Raw genomic sequence first — 22435 nt, 5'->3', positions numbered from 1 at the left:
TAATGAGATAACCTACATATTATTTTTGTCATGAAAGCACGCTGCTGAGCTTCTCTTTTATGGCAGAACTTAATCTTTTGACATTCCAGTCTTAAACATAAGATGCACATAATGCGTAAAAGAGTTATTAAAAAATTCCGTAACAGACATTAATGCCAAAAGGATGAATTGAAATAATTTCTAAGACAGTGAGTAGAAAATTTGGTTTGGTCAGGTTACAGCCAAGAACCACTAGCATAACGTGTCAGTATCTTATCAACCTACACTAGGACTTCAGGGCATACTTCACCTGTAAATTGCTATGCAAATAGAAAAAAGTTTACATTTATTTTTCTAGAAATATATCTTTCTTTTCATGTCTAATGAAAGATGACTTTTGTGTATATCTGAATATTCTATCATTCAATTTCTCTTATTATTGTTTATATTTCTAGTAGTTGTTCTTCAATTTCAAATTTTACAATCAATATTACAATCCTTACAGAGTCCACATACTGAGTAGCATATATATAACACAGGGAAAATACTTAAATATACATTGTTGTTGAATGTAATCAATGTAGTCACAGCCATTATCATACTGTCATTGCTCCTCCTTACAAATCTCTAGGTCATTAGTGTACATTTAAATTAAAATTATTTGCATTGCCATAGAATGGGAATTTCAATTGAGACCATAATGCAATTGATGACATCCATTTGGATATAATATAAAGTGCATGGTCTACAGTGATTGTTAATTAATATCTGGTATAATTTTCTGTGCAAATAAATTCAAAACTAATACTTATTGTATTCCAAGAATTATATCTACCACATGTAAAATAATAATTTGTTTCTTGTGCCTTTTCTATTTTCTTCAAGCAGTATTCATGAACTGATAAAAATACTTGTTTTCAATCATTGCCCCAACACTGTTTACATACAAACATTTGTTTGCGCACTGTGCTTGCATGTCATCTGCTTCCCTCACCTCTTTTATTTCTCTTATGGAAGTAGATATTTCATCGTCTTCTCTATAATCTTCTTCCTCCTCATCATCCAATAACTGAGGAATTGTGGTCAAAACCTAAGAATTCATTGAATAGTCTGGCAGAAGTATTTACATATGTAGCTTCTACATATACTCAGAACAAAGTACACAGTAAATATCGTAGACAAGTATGAAGAAATTTCTACAAAATTAACACTACATAGAAGGCATGCTTGTAACAAAGGTATCCCTTCAACACGGATGACATGTTTCCTGTATTTTTTTAGATATATAGTGAAATAATTATCACATATACTGGTATATAAGGAACTCAGAATCAAGTGAGAGAAGTTAGTTAACATTAATGAGATACAAAGATATGCAGAATTTTTTAACTAAATGTAATTATTATGTTTTACAATTAATCTTACAGCTTGTTTACCTTGCTGATCAACAGTGAAAAAGTAGATCATATGCTGATGACATTACACAAAATCTTGGATGGGAAGAAATAAATTTAATAGAGTGAGGAGGAAGGAAAAAAAATCCATTGCCCATAGTTTGTTAACCAAGCTACTGGTTGATGCAAAGAGTATCATTACTCTCCATTAGAAAGAGTTTTACAGAAATGGCTGAACAGGACATGGAATATCCTGGGTTAAATCATCTGAATCTCTGAGTGAGATAGGAAAGGGTAAAGCAAAAATTATTTATCATTATGATAAGAATTAGAACAATAAAAGAACAATAAAGAATCTGTACAAAAAATCAAGCAGTGGCATATTTTCCCGTGATATCTGGTTTTGCACCAGTAAACGAACATTTTTCATACACATAGAAACTACTGGAAAATTTGAAGTTGTCGGATTTCCGTTTTTGTTTTACTTGCATGCCTGCATTTGTGTTTTATTTATATCTAATTAATATATAATAAATATAGACAATAAATAAGAACTGTTGCAGTAAACCAGGTCAAATTTTCAGAATATACCACTGAAATCAAGATAAAACAATACGAACAGAAGGCATTTAACTGATTAGAAATAGGAAGAACAATGATGTATCTCTCCCTACACATTTTACCATATATATGGAGGATATGATAAGAAAATAATGCTCGACACTAAACATGAAAGGGAGTGCAGGACAATTGGCAAGCTCTGTAAAATTTACAGACAATATGATTTCCTTTGTGAAAAATATAGGAGCATTAAAAGAAATATTGGAAAGTTTGGACGAAGATAATACATTTATTTTGAGACTAAGAAAGTAAGGAAGTAACTATAAAAAGAGAAAGGACAAAGAAAGTACACTGAATGAATGCAGGGAGGTTGCAGTTTTCTATTAGTCAACTTATTTCAATAGAGTTTAAAATTAGCAGGGACGATCACAAAGATAGTCACATAAAATTAAATTTGCAAACCTAGCAGCTGAAAACAAATTATTAAAGATGGAGATAATGGACTTTGACATACAATAATTTTGAAGAATACTTTCACACTATCTACAATGAATCTCACAAATGATTGAATTCATAAAGACAAAATTTTGGTTGGTTGCACTATAACCCAATACTTTACTGGAATCAACTTCTTGATGAACTTAATGCCTGCATACCTTCCACCTGCTCCCTATACAAAAGCTCACACACTGAAGTAAAAAGTATGTGCTGCTTGCTTCCTGGAAGGACAATGCATGTTACTCATTTTTAAAAACTTGCAGAAACAAATGAAACCTTTCACATTGAAGCTGCATAGTGCTATGAGGCTTCAATGTGATTGTTTTTTTGGTTTCTGCAAGTTTTAGAAAAAGATAGCATGCATTGCGCTTCCACACACAGCTGCTACTTTGGTATGTGATGGTTGTTACACCTGTGACCCACAGCAGTTAAATTCTACAAGTTAAAATTGCTTGGAAACAAAGGGGAAATAATCAAAATAATGAAGGATTTCAAAAGGGCAAGTTATACAACAAATTTGAAGAAAATTAAAATGACAATTTTACAAAACAACAGTGATATGTATTAAAGAAAACACTATTACTCATCATTAACACAACTGATATCATTGAAATAAAAAATATACCAACTGAATTTGTTAAAATTGTAAAATATTCAAGTGTAACACAATTGTATTTTGAACATAAAAAACAAACATAATAATAAAACACTCAAAACCAGAAAAAGTAGTATTATCCATGGAAGACAATTTCTACAAGCTTATTATGCATAGGAGGAAAGCATGTATGTGTTTTTACAGCAAAGCAACTGTGTTTTAACAAAAGTTGATCATGAGAGAGATCATCAAAATGAGAATGGTTTCTACAAAATGTACATAATCAAATGATAATCATAGATAATTCCAATCATAAAGTATCTATTATGATATGATGCCTAGTATTTAGGCATTATATCACAATAGGAAACAAGTTAGTTAAAAATTACATATGTACACAAAACATCAAGACCTAATATGCTACTTGAAGACTTTATCTCTAAGATATGTCTTCATTACTTATTTTGACAATTTTATAAGTACTGTTGATGAAGCTAGTTTTAATGTTTGCTGAGGATGAAATGTTAAGCTACACATAAGCATAATATTTTTAATGAGCTTTATGATTCAAGGGTGTATTTATTTCAAGTGTTTGTATTGTAAATTCCACCAGAATAAATACATATATTTCTTGTGACAGAAAGAGAAAACACTACATTTAAGCATAGCAAATATGGTGTTAAAGATAGCTGAGGAAGCAGAGCAGTATGCTGAATTAACACAGCAATCTGTAAACAATGCAAAACTTACTTTTGTTGGTTCCTCTTTTTCTTCGTGTTTCTTTGTAGCAACATCTTTCTTTGTTTCTGCCTCCTGTACTCAATTTGAGTCAAGGCGATGAAATGCAAATTTAAAAGAATACATATATCCATGAATAAATGTGTATATTCAGCAAAGGAAAGAAATATTCAATTATTGAAAATTGAAGATGGATTGAATATTGAAATCATGTAATAATAGTTAATTTATCTGCATGTAATGTTTCTGTTAGTGATGCTCAAAGTGAATAAAACGAAAATTCAAGATGGATGGGTTTAACATGAAAAGTTTCTGTTTAGTGGATTACAGCAAGATGCTCAAAGTGAATAAAAATACAGAAAAACTTGGTCAAATTGTGTCTAACATAACAAATATTTTAAAATAAAACCAATATTGAAACTAATCTTATTAAGCTCTGGTTTCAAATTACTTGAAATGTCATTACTGAGGGTGATTTTGTATAACTGATCCAACAGTTGTAGTTATAACTTTAAAGCAAATAAAAATTAGATAATATGCCAATACATTTCTAAGCAATTAAATAAGATATTTTTTTAATGTTTAAATTTTTTTCTGTTCAATTTTGTCACTAATTAACTTCAATTCTTTTCTCTTGTGCAAGATTATGTATATTACATTCTTCCTTTCACATGCTAACCATGCTTAATAATTACTGCTATGAAATTAAACAACTCTGTTGCACAGGCTGTGTACAATTTCTGAATTACAACTACTTGCCTGTTGATATTTTACATTTATTACAATATTTTTTTTTATTAGAAGTAGCTTTTCTCAAGTAAATCCCAAATGCTTTTTAAAATGTGCAAGACCAGTTTCTGATGTAACTTTAGAAATGTTTTTAACAAACTGCTTACATTACAATGCAGATTATTTCCTACATTTTATTATACCTAGGTATATAAAAAATATATTTGTTCTGTACATGGTTTACATAGAGCACTAAGGATTAATAATAGTAACCAGCATAGCATTTACTACAAATTTCACATTTTTTGTGTGAAAATGTTCATTAAACAACAATGATAAATAATTTACAATGCAAATAGATGCAACTTATTAGAGTTTAGTGTATACAAAGCTGCATTCAATATAACCACATGAACATTGCCAATATTTGTGTAGCATCCACCATCAAGCAAATATGTATACTAGATTTAAATCTCAGAAAAACTGGAGAGTGGGAGAAAAGTAAATACATATTGCATATAACATGGAACTTGTCCAATTCAAATGTAAATCATTTGGACACAGAGCCAAAAAGTAATAACAAAGAAGTTTAGTCTCTAAGGAACTCATCAAAATTGGTAATTCAATAAGAAAATACAGAGTACCTATATATGGATTTATGTTTTAAAGTTCTAGATGAATTTCTTCTCTTCCAATTCTAAAAATCAACTACGGTTTCCAATATTTCAATCTATCAGTTTCTTTGATTGATTTTACAATTGTTTGATTTCACTGCTTGACTACAATAAAGACATTATTGAAATTTGGAATCTGAGCTTAAAAACTGAAACATACAAAAAGAACTAACCAAAGACATTAATTATTTTGTTGGTGTATTAAGATTGGGCAAACAACATACATTTTCCTTTAAACAGGAAGTGTTTCTAAGTGTAAATGTATGGAAGAAGTGTAAACTCTATTTGGGGAAATTTTCGGGGCAATGTCCATGCAGCTATCACTGAAATATGTGAAACAGAAAGTAGAAATGTTAGATTTACATTAACTTTTCATATTCAGTTTGATAGAAATACTGCATAATATACTACAAGATCAGTGCAATAGGATCTGACTATTTGTAGTTCCATGTACTGGCATCCTGGACAAAGACTGGCATTTTCACAGTTTGTATACAGAACAAATTTTCTGCATAAAAACTTTGCTCTTCAGCAACCCATATCATTCTGCTAAATGCTGAATGATATGTTGTTATGGACTATGCAATGTTTAATGAGTTCAACTTTTCCATCTATGAAAAATGTCATCTCACATTACAGTCCATGACAGTGCATTGTCCAGTTGCCTCACCTGAGTGACAATCTCAGATTTTTCTTCCTCGTCGCCACCATCAGCCTCAAATAAAGACCAATCGAAACTCTCCTCATCTGCCAAGGGGCTCTGGTACAAACATGAATAGAAGATGAAACAAAACACTCAATCAATGTAATAAATTGATAAATAAGATCATTTTAATCTCTGGTGAACATTATGAATGTTAACTAAAGTGGTTCTAACAGGAAATCATTACAACATTAGGGTCGAATTGTACAATGCATCTTGTTGCATGAAAGAAAAAATGTTGTAATAAGCCTGCTTGGGGAGATTTAATACCAACTTCCATGATTCCTGCTACCCTTATTTGCTTGACTATATGTCTGAGACATAGATAAAACACTTAATTTCTCATAACAAGTGGGAAGAATCTAAACAAAATAACTCTTGAAGTAGGATTGTGGTATGTATTTGTACTTAATTTTAAATGTGACCTTGATAAAAAATTTCCATTAATTTATAAATAATTTCTATTTTATGTTGATACAATAAAAAAATTGAAACATATCTATAATACACCAGTCATTGCTTACTAGGAGATAAGTAGTTTATCGTTATTGAGTGCTACTAGTATCACTAATAGTAATCAATAATTAATATCATGTCTACAAGACTTCTATCAGTTATGCTTCTCATCTTTGTATTTAATATATAATGAATGTACTTTGCCACAGAAGTGGACTGACTGTACACATTGATTTTGAAAGTGAATTTGCATGACCATAGTAGTATACAGCATTTGTATAGTTACATTATTTGCACTCTAGAAAAATAAAGTTACATAATAATGCAATAGAAAATATGTGTATAAAATCAGGGATAAGATGAGAGATTAATTCAAGAATTCATCATTCCTCCTCATTGTGCTGATTAACTCGGAGAGGTAGAAAAGTGAGTAAAAATAACCAAAACAGAAAAAAATAAATCAACAGAGTATATGGAAGTTATTAAAAATTTTTACAATTTTGATTAATTTTCTGGGTAAAAAATTAAAAATAGGAGAAGGAATTCGAAAGAGGGGGATGACAATTTTTACACTAAATTCATTTTTAAGTTTTGAATGTGGGGATTTGACACATTTTGTCAGTATAGAAGTTCTTTGAACAATGTTACAATTTAAATTATTTTATATTTTTCTTATAATATCGAATGGTGTTTCATTTCCCAAAAACATTAATATTTCTTGTTAATCTGTATGTTTTTTATCTTGGAACAATCCATATTCATAATTTCCCCCCATTTTTATTTTATATTTCTGCTGCTCATGACTTGTATTTTGGAATTTTCCATTCAAATAGACTTCAACTATTTTAAAATATGTAACCTTACATGTATGCTAAGTATCCAATTTGTATTTATCTTTTTATATTTTGCTTTTCTACCTCTCTATGTTAGTGGTAATCAATGAATACGTAGCTTCAAGGTGCACTTGCTAAGTACTGGGTGGCCACAATTAAAGATGCCCTACCCAGAGCTCTCTGGAGCCTGTTAGAAGCAACAGATTGGGCTGAAACTTGGTATAGAGACACTGGAGACCATGGGGAAGTGGGCGTTGATAAAAAAGTTCACATTTTCACCACCAGGTGCAAATGTGGCACTGAAGTAACAACAACCAGTATTTGAGTTTATGTCAGTACAGCATTGAAAATTGGAACGAATTTATTTTGTTAGCATTTGCTTCCTCATGGACTCCATAGCCTCTATACAAAGTCTCCTTCGACAGGCACAGATAACTCCGAGTAGGGTAACCTTACTGTAATTGTGGCCACCTGATACTCTGTCATAGCAACTAGATATGTAATAATAAAATCATGGCAACTCTAATATAATGGGAGCTACAGTGTTCCATTCATCAAATCAGTAAGATAATCAACATAAGAATAAAAAAATCGCAAAACTTGATGATCACAAGACATTAAACCAGTTCAGCTGCACATGGTTAAGCAGAAACGCTGTTTTAATGTGCCTGGATCATATAAATCATTAGAAATGCTTCATGTTGGATAGAACATTCTAAATAGACTAAAAACATCAATATTTCTAATGTTGATAATCAATTATATTCTTAAATATTCAAATTAAAAAAGCCATCACAAAAAGTCACCACAATCACACTGAATGTATTACCAAAAGACCAAATGTTAATCTGAAGAAATTCTAGTTACATTTTCCCTTATGCTTAAGATGAAATAGACATTAATTTTAATCATTCTCTCACATTATTTTCTCTTTTCCATGTCAATTCTTCTCAAGCAAAATAAACTGCCTTTAAACAATATTAATAAATATATGAACTATAATGTAACTAACCTTTTTTGGTTGTGGCTTCTCTTCAACTGGCTTCAGTTCAGACTTTCCTTCATCCTAATTGGTAAAAAGGGAACCATACAGTGGATAATAAGGTTAAGGTGTTATACTTTAATAGACACAAGTAACAAAACTATGGGAACACAATCACAACAGAGAAGTGAATTTAACACACTAGGTGGAACTACACTATTTCTTTTTTTCCAAAATGTAAAGGTAAACACATTATGGGGATGTATTGTAAATATTTTGTGAGACTTTCAATGCTGACATTTATCAACTGAAAGCATGACCATTTACAATTCTTGAGTTCCATGTCTGTTATTGGCAAATAAGTCAAAACAAGCCAATTATTAAATGATATTTGAATTCTTTTATACAGTAGAATTAGTATCTTTAGTATATTTTACATGTAAATATTCATCTCCTTTATTATTAAACTAAATGGAAAATCAACATCATCATAGTGTTTTCACAAATTTACTTCTCATATTAAAATTGACTAACCTGTGTACTAGTACAGAAATCACATTTTAACATTCATAAACTATGTATGAGGTCTAAGATGGCCAAAACATTAACGAGACATCTGTCAGAGGTTGTTCAATGAAGTTCTATATATTGCCTTTTTTCATCAGTTTCTTGAATTAGAATTACAAACTTTCACTTATGAGATAAATAGAACATTTTCAAGATATGATTACAGCCAACTCTAGCCATTTATTTGTTAATATATTTGCTATTACATAGCATTGTTATGTAGCATTACTGTGTTAATATGGGTTAAAATGTTAAATGTTTTTATACTGCTTGTGTTAACTAGGATTACCACACTTCAAGTACATCTTAATCCTTAATTTGGTAAGTAGCATTTACATCAGAAAATAAAAGCTCATGTAGTTAAATTTATTGGCATTGTACTTCGATTTTATTTTAGATAGGTTACATGGATTATTATTAAAAGTGAAATCTGATTATCTCAACAAATAACTTCAATGAAGAAAATAAATTATGTTTTTAAATGATTTCAAAAGAATTTAAACCATTAGAGTAGCCATGCCTTTTATTAGTGTAACTACTGTATATATGTGAGTGCATGTGAGAGAGAGAAACAGAGAGAGGAATAGTAATATTTTAAGTAAATAATAGAATAGAAGCAATAGTAAGAACCCAGTAAAGAATATTTGGTAAATAAATATTAGTGAGATACAGGGCCTTCAACCTACCTTCTTAGGTTGTGGTTTATCTTCGGCTGCCTTTTTCACTTGCTCTGGTTTCTTTTGTTCCTCTATCTATGGTTGAAAATATAATTTTGAAAATATAGCACAGAGCTTTGTACGTAAAAATATATATGTAAAAATATACATCAAAATGTTTCAAGTCAAAGTTGTTCGCAATGTAATGGTCTTCTCTAGAATTGCATACATAATTATCTTTCACCAACATAGGAGAAAAATCACGTAAGAACTCCATTAAATGCATTGATCATGAAGTTTATGATTCCAGACCACTCCACTCTCAATTGGAGTGTGACTACTGCCAACAAGCACACATTGATGAAGAAAAGAAGAAACAACTTCACCTCTCCTGCAAACAGAGAGAGGCCCGAGAGATGGAAAATAAACCATCCCTATGTTTGCTGTCAGTACAAAACACTAGTAAGAAAACAAGATTTATGTCCTGGAAATGAGCAAAGAGTATTTCCTTGATTTCTCAGGTATATTGAAGGAACCTCTTGTGCTACAGAAGATGGATTGTTCAAGAAACAAGTTCCAGTGGCATTATGTGCAGTGGTTTCGATATGCACTTGAAGTAAGTACATTTCTGTACAAGAAATATCTGCATGATAAAACACTGTTCAAGTTCAGCATGCTATGACAAGGTATTAACAATCTTCAGATTCAGTCTGCAAAACAATACACAGAACCAGTTCACATTTTCAAAGAGAATTAATCAGATCTATTGGGACTTGTTTCCCCTCATTCATCCCATTTTTCATGAATGTTATCTGTTACTTCCTACAAACAATACTGTGGATCTAGATTCAGATCTTTCAGACTTTGATGAAGATGTCCATTAACTTACTATTATAATGATTTTCATTGAGGTATATATGATATAAAATTGAAATATTGCATTTTGTTAGATAGTTTGGTCAAACTAGTACAGCATTTACAAAAAGAGTCACACATGTTTATTCTGTTACCTTCTACTATCTTGTGTGTGCTACTCTTGTATATATTACTTCCCGAAATTCAATTAATAGCTACGCTATTTCACAAAACAAAGCATTCACATTATAAGTACAACATTTTCTTTTACAGTAAAAAAAAAAAAAAAAAAAGTAAAAAACTTACGTGAGTGAGTATAATGGTTGCAGACAACGTTTCGCGAAGCTACGCTTCTCTTCTTCAGGTCTCTTTTCAGTATATAAAATACTTCGTCATATAAGTAAAAAATCCAGGATTAGGTAAAAGAGGGTGATGGGATATGGAATTTAAAAATACATGAAGTTAAAAACGCCATGAAGGCTAAGAGATATTTCTAAAAGACCGGTGTGCCCATATCACCATATAGAATGAATACTTTTAGAAATATCTCTTAGCCTTCATGGCGTTTTTAACTTCATGTATTGTTAAATTCCATATCCCATCACCCTCTTTTACCTAATCCTGGATTTTTTACTTATATGACGAAGTATTTTATATACTGAAAAGAGACCTGAAGAAGCGAAGCGTAGCTTCACGAAACGTTGTCTGCAACCATTATACTCACTCACGTGTGTTTTACCTTTTTTTTTTTACTGTAAAAGAATATATTTAGTGAGTAAACGCACAGATTTCCAATATGTTCAAGTACTACATTCAATGTAATGGCGCACTTGCCTCTGAATTAGGGCATTCCTTCCCATACACAATTATATGAAACTGATGCATGTTCCTATCAATTTTTTCAGTTAAACCTAAATATACAGGTAATACAATACAGTATGATGAGATGTGTTAAACATAAATTAACTTTTACTGGAAACCTACAGGTTGAACAGAATGCTAAAATATATATTGTTTTTCCTTCTCCTGTAAAATCAACTTTTGAACTTATATCCATTTCTCTTCCCATGACAGCATTGTGGTCAGCTACAACTTTTTCCTATGTGTTTATTGGCAGTTGAGGTGAGCATGTTCACAGTGGCATCAGACAATTAATATGACTAAGTTTGAAATTTGGAAAATTATATTCTATAGGAACCAACATGTAGCTAATAAGCAGACATCAAACTACCAAAAGCACAAATCGAGGAGAAAATGTAATGTTGACAGTACTAAGAGAAGAGGCAGCACAATCAAATATTCCAGTCCCACATTCAGTTATAAGTTTAATTAAATGAAACCAGATCTTGAGTCTTACTACTTAAATTCTGTAATGTAATAGCATTCAAATATTTATCTACTGTGTAACACAGGAGCACAAATGTGTGTCCAAGTAAACACAACAATTAATGCAAATTACTATTCACGTGTTGCTTAAGGATGGTCAGGTTTGAGTATTGATTAGTTACACACAAGGATACAGATCTGTAGTATACACATTGAAGATCTTCAGGGTTGAAACTCTGTCAATTTTATATCCTTTTAACACTACAGGTAATTCTTTCAAGAAGTGGTAATTTTGATGATTTTCTTAAAATTTCAGTGTAGACTGAAATCTTTAGCAACATTTATATCTTAAATTAGCAAGAGTTTATATACTTTCTGAAGTGTTCCTTAAAACTACAAGTTTTTCCTTCTAAGCCCCGCGACAGGTTAACCTTGCAGCAACTTTTCACATATATAGACCCAAACGTGCGCGCAGAAAATAGTTCCGCTGCAATACTGCGGATTTTCTCACTGTCTGTGATATGAACAGCTCGGCGGTTAAGGTGAGACCAGCACAGGAGATGCTGAGTGCCGCTCTAGAGTGGATTGATACATAAAACCTGCTGCAAACTTAACCTGTCGCGGGGCTTAGAGAGTATAATTTTATTGACCAATGATGACAATAATTTGTAAATAAAATTTACAATATTTTATTTTCATTTTGCATACAACCATGTGTATTTTATTATTTTACATATTCATGCTGTGAATATACAGCAGCACTTTTCTTTAACCACTTTCTGAAAATATTGAAAGTTAGGAAAACAAATTCTAAATGGTAAAATCGTATTTTTTCTCTCCATTGCTCACTGTCTAGAGTGGCATGTATGTTTCTAACAGCAAGCACAGAGAATGCTGTTATTTTTTGTCCATGGGGGAAGGGGGAGGTATCAACATAAACTCACAGATCTCTACAATTCTTTCAAGATCACAGTTGCAACTAGATTTTACATTGGTACAGATAATGTATACAGTTATAAATACTAACCTTTCTTAGTTGTGGTTTTTCAAAACCTGGCTTCTTTGGTTCTGGCTTGACTTCATCCTATTCAGCAAAAAGGGAAACAAACACACAATGGTATGGTTGGATTACTACATGAAATGTAGGAACTAAAAATTACAAAGCCTCACTAACTGGTTGGCATAACAATTAATGGACAAGGAAACCTTGCAATAATTTCAAACTATCTAAAGGTTCTACTGCTATGGAAACTAACAGGGCACATGTATGTCCCTGTAGGTATTTGCCCTACAATGAATATTCACAGAGATATGGGTATGAGAAAAATTGTGTTGGCAAAAGGGGTAAAACTAATGCCTGCAGCCCTGTCAGGAAGAGGCCAATGATGACAATGAAAAGTGATACAATTAGGGTAAGAATGTCAAAGTTGTTCATGGAATGTGCCCATGGAAAAACACATTACCATATTTATTTCAGATATTTCTTTCTTTCAAGATTCTCTTTCCAAATGGCTTTTTTTTCCCCTAATGTTCTTCAGAATATGCTATGTTACCATATTAAATCACTGATTTGTAATAAGAGAATTTATCATGTAGTGTATTTTACAGGTTCGCATTCCATAACTAAATAAACTAAAAAACTAATAAACATTAGTTCTCATCAGCAAACAGTTAAAATTCATTTCAGATAAAATCATATGACATGTTCAAACTTAAAATAGATACAAGTACATGGATAAAAAGGAGACTCAATGTCTGATCATCATTTGTCATATGTATAATGAAGTTGCAAAGGTAAGTCAGTTGACTACTGAGTCATGCTTTTCCACAAGAGGTGGAAGTCCTGAAATTCATTTCTTTTTTTATTTTTATGATTCTACATCTCTGCAAGCCTTGCTTCCTTCCCTACTGCTTTATATATTTTTTGTTAGCTGCATTTAACATGCTCATATCTCCATAAGTATACATTGCTTACAAACTTTTCATGGTTGTTCTGTAAACTACCATTCTGAAAGTACTATGCACCACTTTCTTTACCCTCCGCAAACTTTCTGCTGGAGTTTCTTTTCATCAGGGACCTTCTCTGAAGGTTTCTAAATCTAAGGAGGGAATAAGGTACCACTCTCGTATTTCCATGAAAGCAACTACATCAAGCAACAGCACCAATTATACTTAGCAGGATAACTAACATTTGTTTATAACAAGTTATTTTAGGGAATAAGAAAAATTGTATGTAGTATACACATGTGTTTTCCGTCTATCTGACATATTATTCACAAGTTTAACTATGGGAGGATTGCCCTTAGAGAATAAAATTAAAGGAATTTTCAATTCAAAGGAATTCAGCAATTTTCTTTTGTTTTGTTTATTAAACAACTTGCGTATTTTTCAAGCTGGCATAGATCACATACTTTATGCATACAACTAGATAATACACAGAGGAAAAATGTAGAAATTATTGACAATTTACAATAAAAATGGTTCACAAATATATCTGGAATCTTTCTATTTGAATTCATTGACTGTCACACAATACTATGGTGAATATTAAACAACTGTCTTTCAATATTCAATAAAATAAATGTAATCTAAACAGACACATATAAATAATTACGGAAGAATACAAACAATGAAGAAGAGAAAGAAATGTGGATAGATAGATAGATAGAGAGAGAGATAGAGATAGAGAGATAGATAGAGAGAGAGAGACACTGAGAGAGAGCGAGAGAGAGAGAGACACAGAGTGAGAGCAAGAGAGAAAGTGAGAGCGAGAGTGACAGTGAGGGAGCATGTGTATTTGTGTATGTGAGTGAGTGTCATAAGTTAATATGTGTGCATATGTTTGTTTAACAAGTGAAGTTCATGAAATGTATTCCCTAAAATAACTTACCCTTTGGGGGGCTTTCTTCTCACCCGGAAGTTTCTTTAATGGTTCCTCCACCTAAATGGATTACAGGGAAAAGTAATAGATGGGTAATGTCAAACTATGATTTACAAAAAAACATTTCAAGTTTCCAACAAGAACTATGCACTTTTTGGGATCACTAAATACTACACAAGAACATAACTATCTAAAAGGTCAAATATATGTTCTAAAAAGCAACATTCTACACTTCAGTAATTTGTGCCACATACAAAATACATGCACATTTCTTTCTTTCTTTTTCTTCTTGAGATACAGAATAATTCATCATTTACAGATAGCTTGTTAATATGTTCACTCCCAGTATCTAGACAACTATTTATACTTTTTGACTATTTCCTTCACAATCCATTTATACTTCTTGGCCCAGCAATGTTATTTTTTATGAATAAAAGTATAAATGTTAACTTTACAAAATAGATATCATGCAAGCTTTCATATTTTTGTAATTAGCAAAGGCTGGAAGGGTATTCTTTATAATTTCAAATGTCACTGAAATGCAGAAAAAAGATCTTAATGAAAAGCCTCACATTGATTGTGAAACTCATTTTTAAAAAATAACTGGTGTGAGAGGAAACCTAACAATTTCTTTTAGTACAAAATAGATAAAAAAAATACTTGGAGAAGAGTGTAGTGCAATGTTTTATGCCCACACTTGCTTTGAAATGTTAAATAGGAGATCAACAGAGTGAAGACACATCATTGGGATGAATAACAAAGGGTTAATGAGAGCTGTAACTATCTCAATTGATCAAATGCTCTCAAGTTGATGTGTGAAAAAACAGAAATAAATACTAACCCCTCTCACCTACAAAATTATTAAAAGAGATGATACTACTTCATGTTCACCTCATCAACACTTCCCTAATATTTGTCTCTTTTAATTATTAGCAGGATTAGGTCATCTTCTGAATGTTCACACAGCAATATTTTGAACAAATAATCCTACTCATCTCAGTTTTTTTTACATGCATGTCTTCATTATAAGTTCCTCTTTCTTCATTCTTCATGCTCACACAATGAAGAGAATGAAATGGAAACAAACACCATCTGCCAAGAACAGCATAATGACTTATTCAAGCCACACTCAGAATGATCCTACATATTTCCATTAAAGAGATGCTAATAATCAACAATTGTTGGAAATGGGAGCCTGGGCAATATATACTAAGTGAGGTCAGATATGGGAGGAAACATGCTCTTTCAAAGAAAAAGAAAGAAAACTAACATTAAAAGCAGGATTACTCTATATAAGGGAAATACAATTAACAAATATGAATAAAAACTTTATTTATGTAAAATCCTGGTAACAGACCTTCAGCATTTCATATGCAGAATGCCTATAATTATCATTCATCAAAATAAATGACGTTTTAAATAAACCCTTTTTTGTTGTTGTTGTTGTTTGGTCACAATACAAGACCCTGAAAAGTACTGTAATCAACAATCAAATAAAATTGAGCATTTGTAGGCTTAGTCGGAAGGTAATATGTAACCTACATTAAGTCTGCACCTTAAACAAAGTCAATTATGAGTTAACCAAACATTATGGTGGACTTCATATCAACAGTGTGTCTGTTTCAACAATTCTGCTTGTTCAAATGCTTAGTGTTTTCTTTTGTGCCAAAGTCTTCTTAGAAACCCAGAAAATACATCCCGTTTTACTTAATTACATAATTGTGGATCATAGCATAAGATTTTAAACAAATTTGTTCATAATGCACGGGCTTTCATAAATTCTCATTATTCTTTGCAAATCAGAGTGGTGAGAGATTTAACTTCATGAACATCAGACTTATACCTGTCATGGTCTATTCCATGCAAGTTCAGGGCTACTGAGCCCTTCCAAGATTAACTCTGAATCTAAATGCAGCAAGAATAATGTTATGTGGGAAAGAAGCCTCAAATTCTTCATGGTACGGTGTAGGGTAAAATACACAAAATAAAAATTTTGAAATACAAAGTCCTTGAATTATCACATTTACCTTCAGTAAAGATTTCTTTTCCTCTGGGGCCTTCTTTGTTTGCTCCTCTACCTAAAGGTAACAAAGCAAATGCAATATTTGGTTGGCACACAACTATGAAGCACACTACAGTGCTATATTACACACAAAACACAACAAAAATACATTTTTGTTTTACTTGTATAGTCATGGAGACATGAAGCACAAAGGAACAAATTCATATTAAAAAAAATGTGACATGCATATGTTTGTACTAAAAGGAATGAACAACACAAAAACAAACTTATCTCAAAGCTCTATATACTTGTAGGAACAAGTACCACTGTGTTCACTGCTCTTTCTATATTTCATATTTACTTGTTTCAGAACTAATAAGTAAATGAAGTGAAGAACATTGAATTATTAATGCATTGTTCAGTGTAATTAAAATGTGTAAATTGTACTTTATTTTTATGTATATATTGCTTTTATAGAAACTAACTTCAGTAAAAAAATTCGAAGATACTTAGTACATATAAATATTGTATTTGTACCTTTTGTAGGACTTTCTTTTCCTCAGGGGCCTTCTTTGTGGGTTCTTCTACCTACAGACAACAAAGGATATGCCAAGGTTGGATACACATTACTAACACACACACAGAAATACAACAGGGCAACAGGAAAGCTATTTATGTTTGACTATGTTATAACACAGGGGTTTCCAACTGGCGGCCCGCGGGCCGCATGCGGCCCCCGTTGCCTTTTTCTGCGGCCCGCGAAGCCAGTTTGCAAAATACATTAATTTTATTTATTTTTATTAAAATACGTTCTTTTTTTTACTGAAGGAACGGATGCTCTGTGAAGAAAGACAATATCACAGGTAGAATTGATTTTGCAGTCAATAATGATAATCAGAAGAATCTAACGTGACGTAACTTTCTCTTCACACCATGCATTCTACCCCTTCGCTATGTGGAATGAACTCTGCCGCTTCCGTGAAGGCTTCACTCTTTGTGTTCAGAAACAAACTGCAGAGAGGCGCTATAGAGATCTGTTTTGCAACGCACGAAGTACGAAGTGATTTCCAGTGTTCCAACTCGGATTGTACTGTGACTGATTGTTAAAGTTTGTGCAAATATCGAAATGAGCAATATCTCCAAAAAACGTGATTGAAAATTAAAATAGCTTCTCTCCAACTTGAATTGCGTGATTTGCAAGGCGATGTGTTCCTTCAAACTAGGCAAGAAAAGGGGCCAGAGTTTTTCAAATACCTTTAAAAAGAACGCTTTCCAAACCTTCGTAGTTTTGGGCAAAGAATGACATCAATGTTCGGCAGCACATACACGTGTGAAAGTGTTTTTTCTTCAATGAAGTTCATCAAGAACCGCTACAGAAGCAGACTGGCAGATTCTTCACTGCTTCACCTTCTGAGACTTTCAAATACAGAAATTCAAATACAACTTTAATAAAAGAAGCAGATCGGGCTCAATTTTCACATTGAACACTTACTATGAAGGATTCTTATTTGTATGGTGTGTCTTTAATTTCTTTCAATTCCTCAATAAGTATTGGGTTTTTGTGAAATAAATTGTAATTATACAATTTTGATTTGTAATTACATTGTTTTATTGCCTCATTTTAGAAATTTAGGGCATGCGAAAGTACTACATTTTCAGTTCAGTACTTACAATTTTTGTAATTTTTAATCCCCACCCCCCAAAAAATAATGCGGCCCGCCCATCAACTGCTGGATATAATTTTGGCCCTCGGACCTTATGAACTTGGAAACCACTGTTATAACACAATATAATGTAAAAATGTGATAAACTTTAAAAACAAATGTGTATCAAGAGACTGCCAGAAATTGGAGTTAGTTGTGTGTGCCAGTTCCTCAGTATTAAACAACTGTAAATATTGTAAAACAACAGAGACATTTTTAATATTCCTCATGTTTGGAATGAATAATTACATCTGTAGTGAACTTCTAACATGAAATTATGCATTATTTACAATTTTTATAAAATTATTGTACAAAGAAACAATAAGGGAAAACAATTACATGACCCCTGTTCTAAGAAAGCAATCCTGAATGCTGCTTTTATTTGTCTATTTCCTTAAGAAATTTAGTATAATAGGGCCTCCTTACAGGAGAACTTCCAAAATGAAGAGAAAGAAATTTGTAAATATGAAATATTGTGTTTTTACCTTTTGTTGAACTTTCTTTTCTTCGGGAGCTTTCTTTGCTGGTTCTTCTACCTACAGACAACAAAGGATATGCCATAGTTGGAAATGCATAACTAATCCATACACACACAAATGCAAAAGGTAAATAGGAACGTTACTCATATTAGACTATGTTATGTGGTCAACATTCACGGTTATAATTCTTGAAGCTCTCCTGGTAACGAATAATGAAGAAATTCTCTTTGGATATCAGCCAGGTCAGTTTCATACTGCCAGGAAGAACAAATAAACAAACCTGACACTTAAAAAAAAAACTAAACATGACAGACAATCAAGAGGAGAAGAAGATAGCCATCATCCAATACACAGGAAACTTGTCTGCAATCATCAACCACATTCTCTCAAAGCACAACATCAAGACTATCCACAAAACACCACCAAAAATCAGAACCCGACTGTGAAATCCAAAGGATGATCTAGGTGTTACTTCATCACATGCTCCTGCAGTAAAGCCTACAACAGACAAACTGGGAGCACAATCAACAATGTTGAAAAGAACATGCTACATCAGATATTTTCATCCAGAAAAATTGTGGTTAGCAGAACATTTTATCAATGAGGGCCATAGAATTTTCTAGACAACAACAAGTCATTCAAATAGAGGACTGCATCATTAAAGAAGCAATAGTTTTCCACGTGCAAAAGCTAAACCTCGACAGGGACATGGAACTTGAATTGGGCCCAGCCTGGTTGGCAAGTGTCGACCTGAGAAAGACAACACCTGATTGGCCCATTGCCTACACGAGACTCCACCTACACCAAATACATAAAAACTGGTTCACATGTATCTGCATGTTAATCTCTAATGATGAGAGTGCCGTTAGCTCTCCAAAGCATATGTGAAACTGACTTGAGACTGATATCTCCAAGAAAATCTCTTCATCATACATGGCTTGTGGTCAACATGATATGAATTGAAAATATAAATGAAAAAGAGTACCACATGTCAAAAAAATGTCAATGACATTTACTACTACAGATTCTCAAAATGTAATACGTGTAGAATAACCCTTACTTTGCAATTATTTTAAAACAACATTTGCAATTTTTGATATTTGTTGTGTTTGGGATGCATAATTAGATTTTTGTGTTCAGCTTTCAATATAGTATTTAATGAAAAGTTGTACATGTATACCTTTTTTTAAAAAAATGATTGTGTGTAAAGACAACAAGGAGGACATAAATAGGTTAGACAGATTCAATGTATTATTGTACTAGTGCAGATTGTAAGATAGCATCCCTAAGTGCTATTTCTTTTCTTTTTTTCCCAAAGTAATATAGGTTCCCTATAGAAGTATAGGGGTAGAGAAAGAGATTTCTAAATTTAAGAGAAAAATATATTTAAATGTGAAATGTATTTTTACCTTTTGTGGAATTTTCTTTTCTTCAGGGGCTTTCTTTGCAGGTTCTTCTACCTACAGACAACAAAGGATATGCTGTGGTTGGATACATATAACTCTAACACACACACACACACAAACACAAAAGCAAAAGGAACATAGGAAAGTTATTTATATTGGAATATTGTAAAATTATTGTGCAATTATTGTAAAACAACAGTGGAAATTTCTAATATTTGTTGTGTTTTCAGATGAATAATTAGATCTTTATGTTCAGCTTTCAATATAAAGTCATGCACTCATGAGATTATTTTTTAAAAATGAATGTGCACAAAAACAACAAAGATGACATGATTAGATTAAACAGATTTAATGTTGTTTTTATTTTTTCCAAAATAATATAGGAATTAGAGAGAAATTGGAGAGAGAAACAGATGTCTAACTTTAATAGAATAATATTTAAATGTGAAATGTTGTACCTTTTGTGAAATTTTCTTTTCTTCAGGGGCCTTCTTTGCTGGTTCTTCAACCTACAGACAACAAAGGATATGCCATGTTTGGATACACATAACTAACACACACACACACAAATGCAAAAGGAACATAGGGAATATTGTAAGTTACATTTAAATGTCAATATATGATATGAATTTATACTAAGGGTTGCCCCTTAGTGAGTAATGGTTTCAATTTCACTAACTAGGTTCAGTCTTCTGTGGATGCACATGACACAGCGACTCAGATTTCATTTTAAATTGTACTTTCAGTCCTGATTACTCTGAGTCCTAAGTGGACTTATAACTTAATTAAAAACACAAATATGTTTTTTCACCTTGAAAATTTAAATGATGTGTATGAATTAATTTTCTCAAGATCAAATAAAATAAATGTACCTTGCAATCCTTGTAAAGAAAAAGAGAGTTGAAATTCTTAGTATTTGATACATCTGGATTAAATAAGTAGATCTCTGTGATCAACTAATATAAAGTAATGTATGCATGTGTTATACATAGGAAAATCAAAAAGTAAGTTACACCCAAGCCAAGTTCTTGTACTAGAAGAGATACAGTAATCACACTTGGTAGCAATACTGTCCGGAATGTTTCCTCCCCACATCCAAAGCATCCGTGCTGCAGCTGGTTTAGTATGTAAGTAGTCACCATGTGAATATGGTGCTTGGTATTGAGGTGTGCTCCATTGTCTGATTTTTGTGGCCACAAAGGCATAATTGGAGTGGAATCCATCGCCAAATTGGCGAGGTGTATGGTGAGAATGCCATGTCACACCCCATGATCATGAAATGGTGCCAGATGTTCGAAGAGGGAAGAAAGAACTGTGATTGATGAACCGCGTTTCCAGCGGTCTACAACTGTGAATGCTATCAACAACGCGAAGTGTGTGAAAGCAATCATTTTTTGCCCACCACTGCATGAAAATTAAAGACATTGCAAGTGAACTGAACCCTGTGACTACCAGCTTTTTGGTCCTCTCAAACAAAACCTAGGGGGTGAGCATTTTGCATCAGATGAGGAAGTGCGGGAATCCATGTGGAAGTGGTTGAAAGAAATTGGATGAAAATTTTACACACAAGGAATTGAAAAACTGGTCACATGATACGAAAAGTGTTTAGAATACCTTGGTAACTACGTCTTAAAAAGTTAAATGTGCATACGTTTTTGTCCAAGATTTTTTTCTTTTTAATGTGTTTTGTTTGTTTTTACAGGGTGGTGTAACTTACTATTTGATTTACTTACGTATTTTTTTTTTAAAAAAAATGGTTGTATAGAAAAACCAACACATGAAATTAATTAAATTAAATGCATTGTAATGTGTTTATTAAAATTAATATTAAAAAGGAATCCCTGAGAACTGATTTCATTTTCATTCAAAACTTGACAAACCAAGTTCCTTGATACATATATTTGAAGGAGGAGAATATTCTTCAATATATATATCTATAATATATAATAGAGAGAGAAAAGTGTAAATATTAAATATTGTATTTTTACCTTCTGTGCAAATTTATTTTCCTCAGGGGCCTTCTTAGCTGGTTCTTCTACCTACAGACAACAAAGGATATGCCGTAGTTGGATACACACAACTAATAGACACACATACTAACACAAAGGAACACAGGGAAGTGTATTATATTATATTATATATATATATATATCAGACTATGTTGTTTGCCGTATATTAATATGATATAAATAATGGCAAGCGGCCCGGCGTCAGCGATTGTCTTTCCCAGTGAACGAGGTCTGTGACAGTCGCATGCTACAGTCTGCTTTTTTCGCTCTCCCTGCCTTCGCTCTCTCCCTTTCTGTTGACTTTGCAGACTGATGCCAGTATAATCCTCCCTCGGAAGTTGTGTTGTGTCGTGTCCGTGTGTTGAAGATAGTGGCTTAATATGGCACCACAAAAGTTTACATTCCAACA

At 32.3% G+C, this 22435-nt stretch overlaps 1 protein-coding gene across 16 annotated transcripts in view; it reads right to left on the bottom strand.

Annotated features, from left to right (window-relative positions):
• Nucleotides 1-22435, bottom strand: part of bt (projectin protein bent) — a 486238-nt gene that overhangs the window by 273845 nt on the left and 189958 nt on the right. For all 16 annotated transcript variants that reach the window (XM_083117398.1, XM_083117403.1, XM_083117397.1 and 13 more), the window contains 13 exons: nucleotides 22006-22056; nucleotides 20476-20526; nucleotides 20021-20071; nucleotides 18618-18668; nucleotides 16967-17017; nucleotides 16455-16505; nucleotides 14437-14487; nucleotides 12574-12630; nucleotides 9396-9461; nucleotides 8173-8226; nucleotides 5839-5928; nucleotides 3778-3840; nucleotides 974-1069 (listed from right to left, as the gene is read on the bottom strand). In XM_083117398.1, the coding sequence (XP_082973524.1) occupies nucleotides 974-1069; nucleotides 3778-3840; nucleotides 5839-5928; nucleotides 8173-8226; nucleotides 9396-9461; nucleotides 12574-12630; nucleotides 14437-14487; nucleotides 16455-16505; nucleotides 16967-17017; nucleotides 18618-18668; nucleotides 20021-20071; nucleotides 20476-20526; nucleotides 22006-22056 (783 nt within the window). The remainder of the gene's footprint in view (nucleotides 1-973; nucleotides 1070-3777; nucleotides 3841-5838; nucleotides 5929-8172; nucleotides 8227-9395; nucleotides 9462-12573; nucleotides 12631-14436; nucleotides 14488-16454; nucleotides 16506-16966; nucleotides 17018-18617; nucleotides 18669-20020; nucleotides 20072-20475; nucleotides 20527-22005; nucleotides 22057-22435) is intronic.

Source organism: Lepisma saccharinum, chromosome 2, assembly GCF_977018435.1.
Source record: "Lepisma saccharinum chromosome 2, izLepSacc3.1, whole genome shotgun sequence".
Classification (NCBI taxonomy): Eukaryota; Metazoa; Arthropoda; class Insecta; order Zygentoma; family Lepismatidae; genus Lepisma; species Lepisma saccharinum.
Note: the sequence above shows the minus strand (reverse complement) of the source record. Positions and strands in the feature narration are given on the sequence as shown.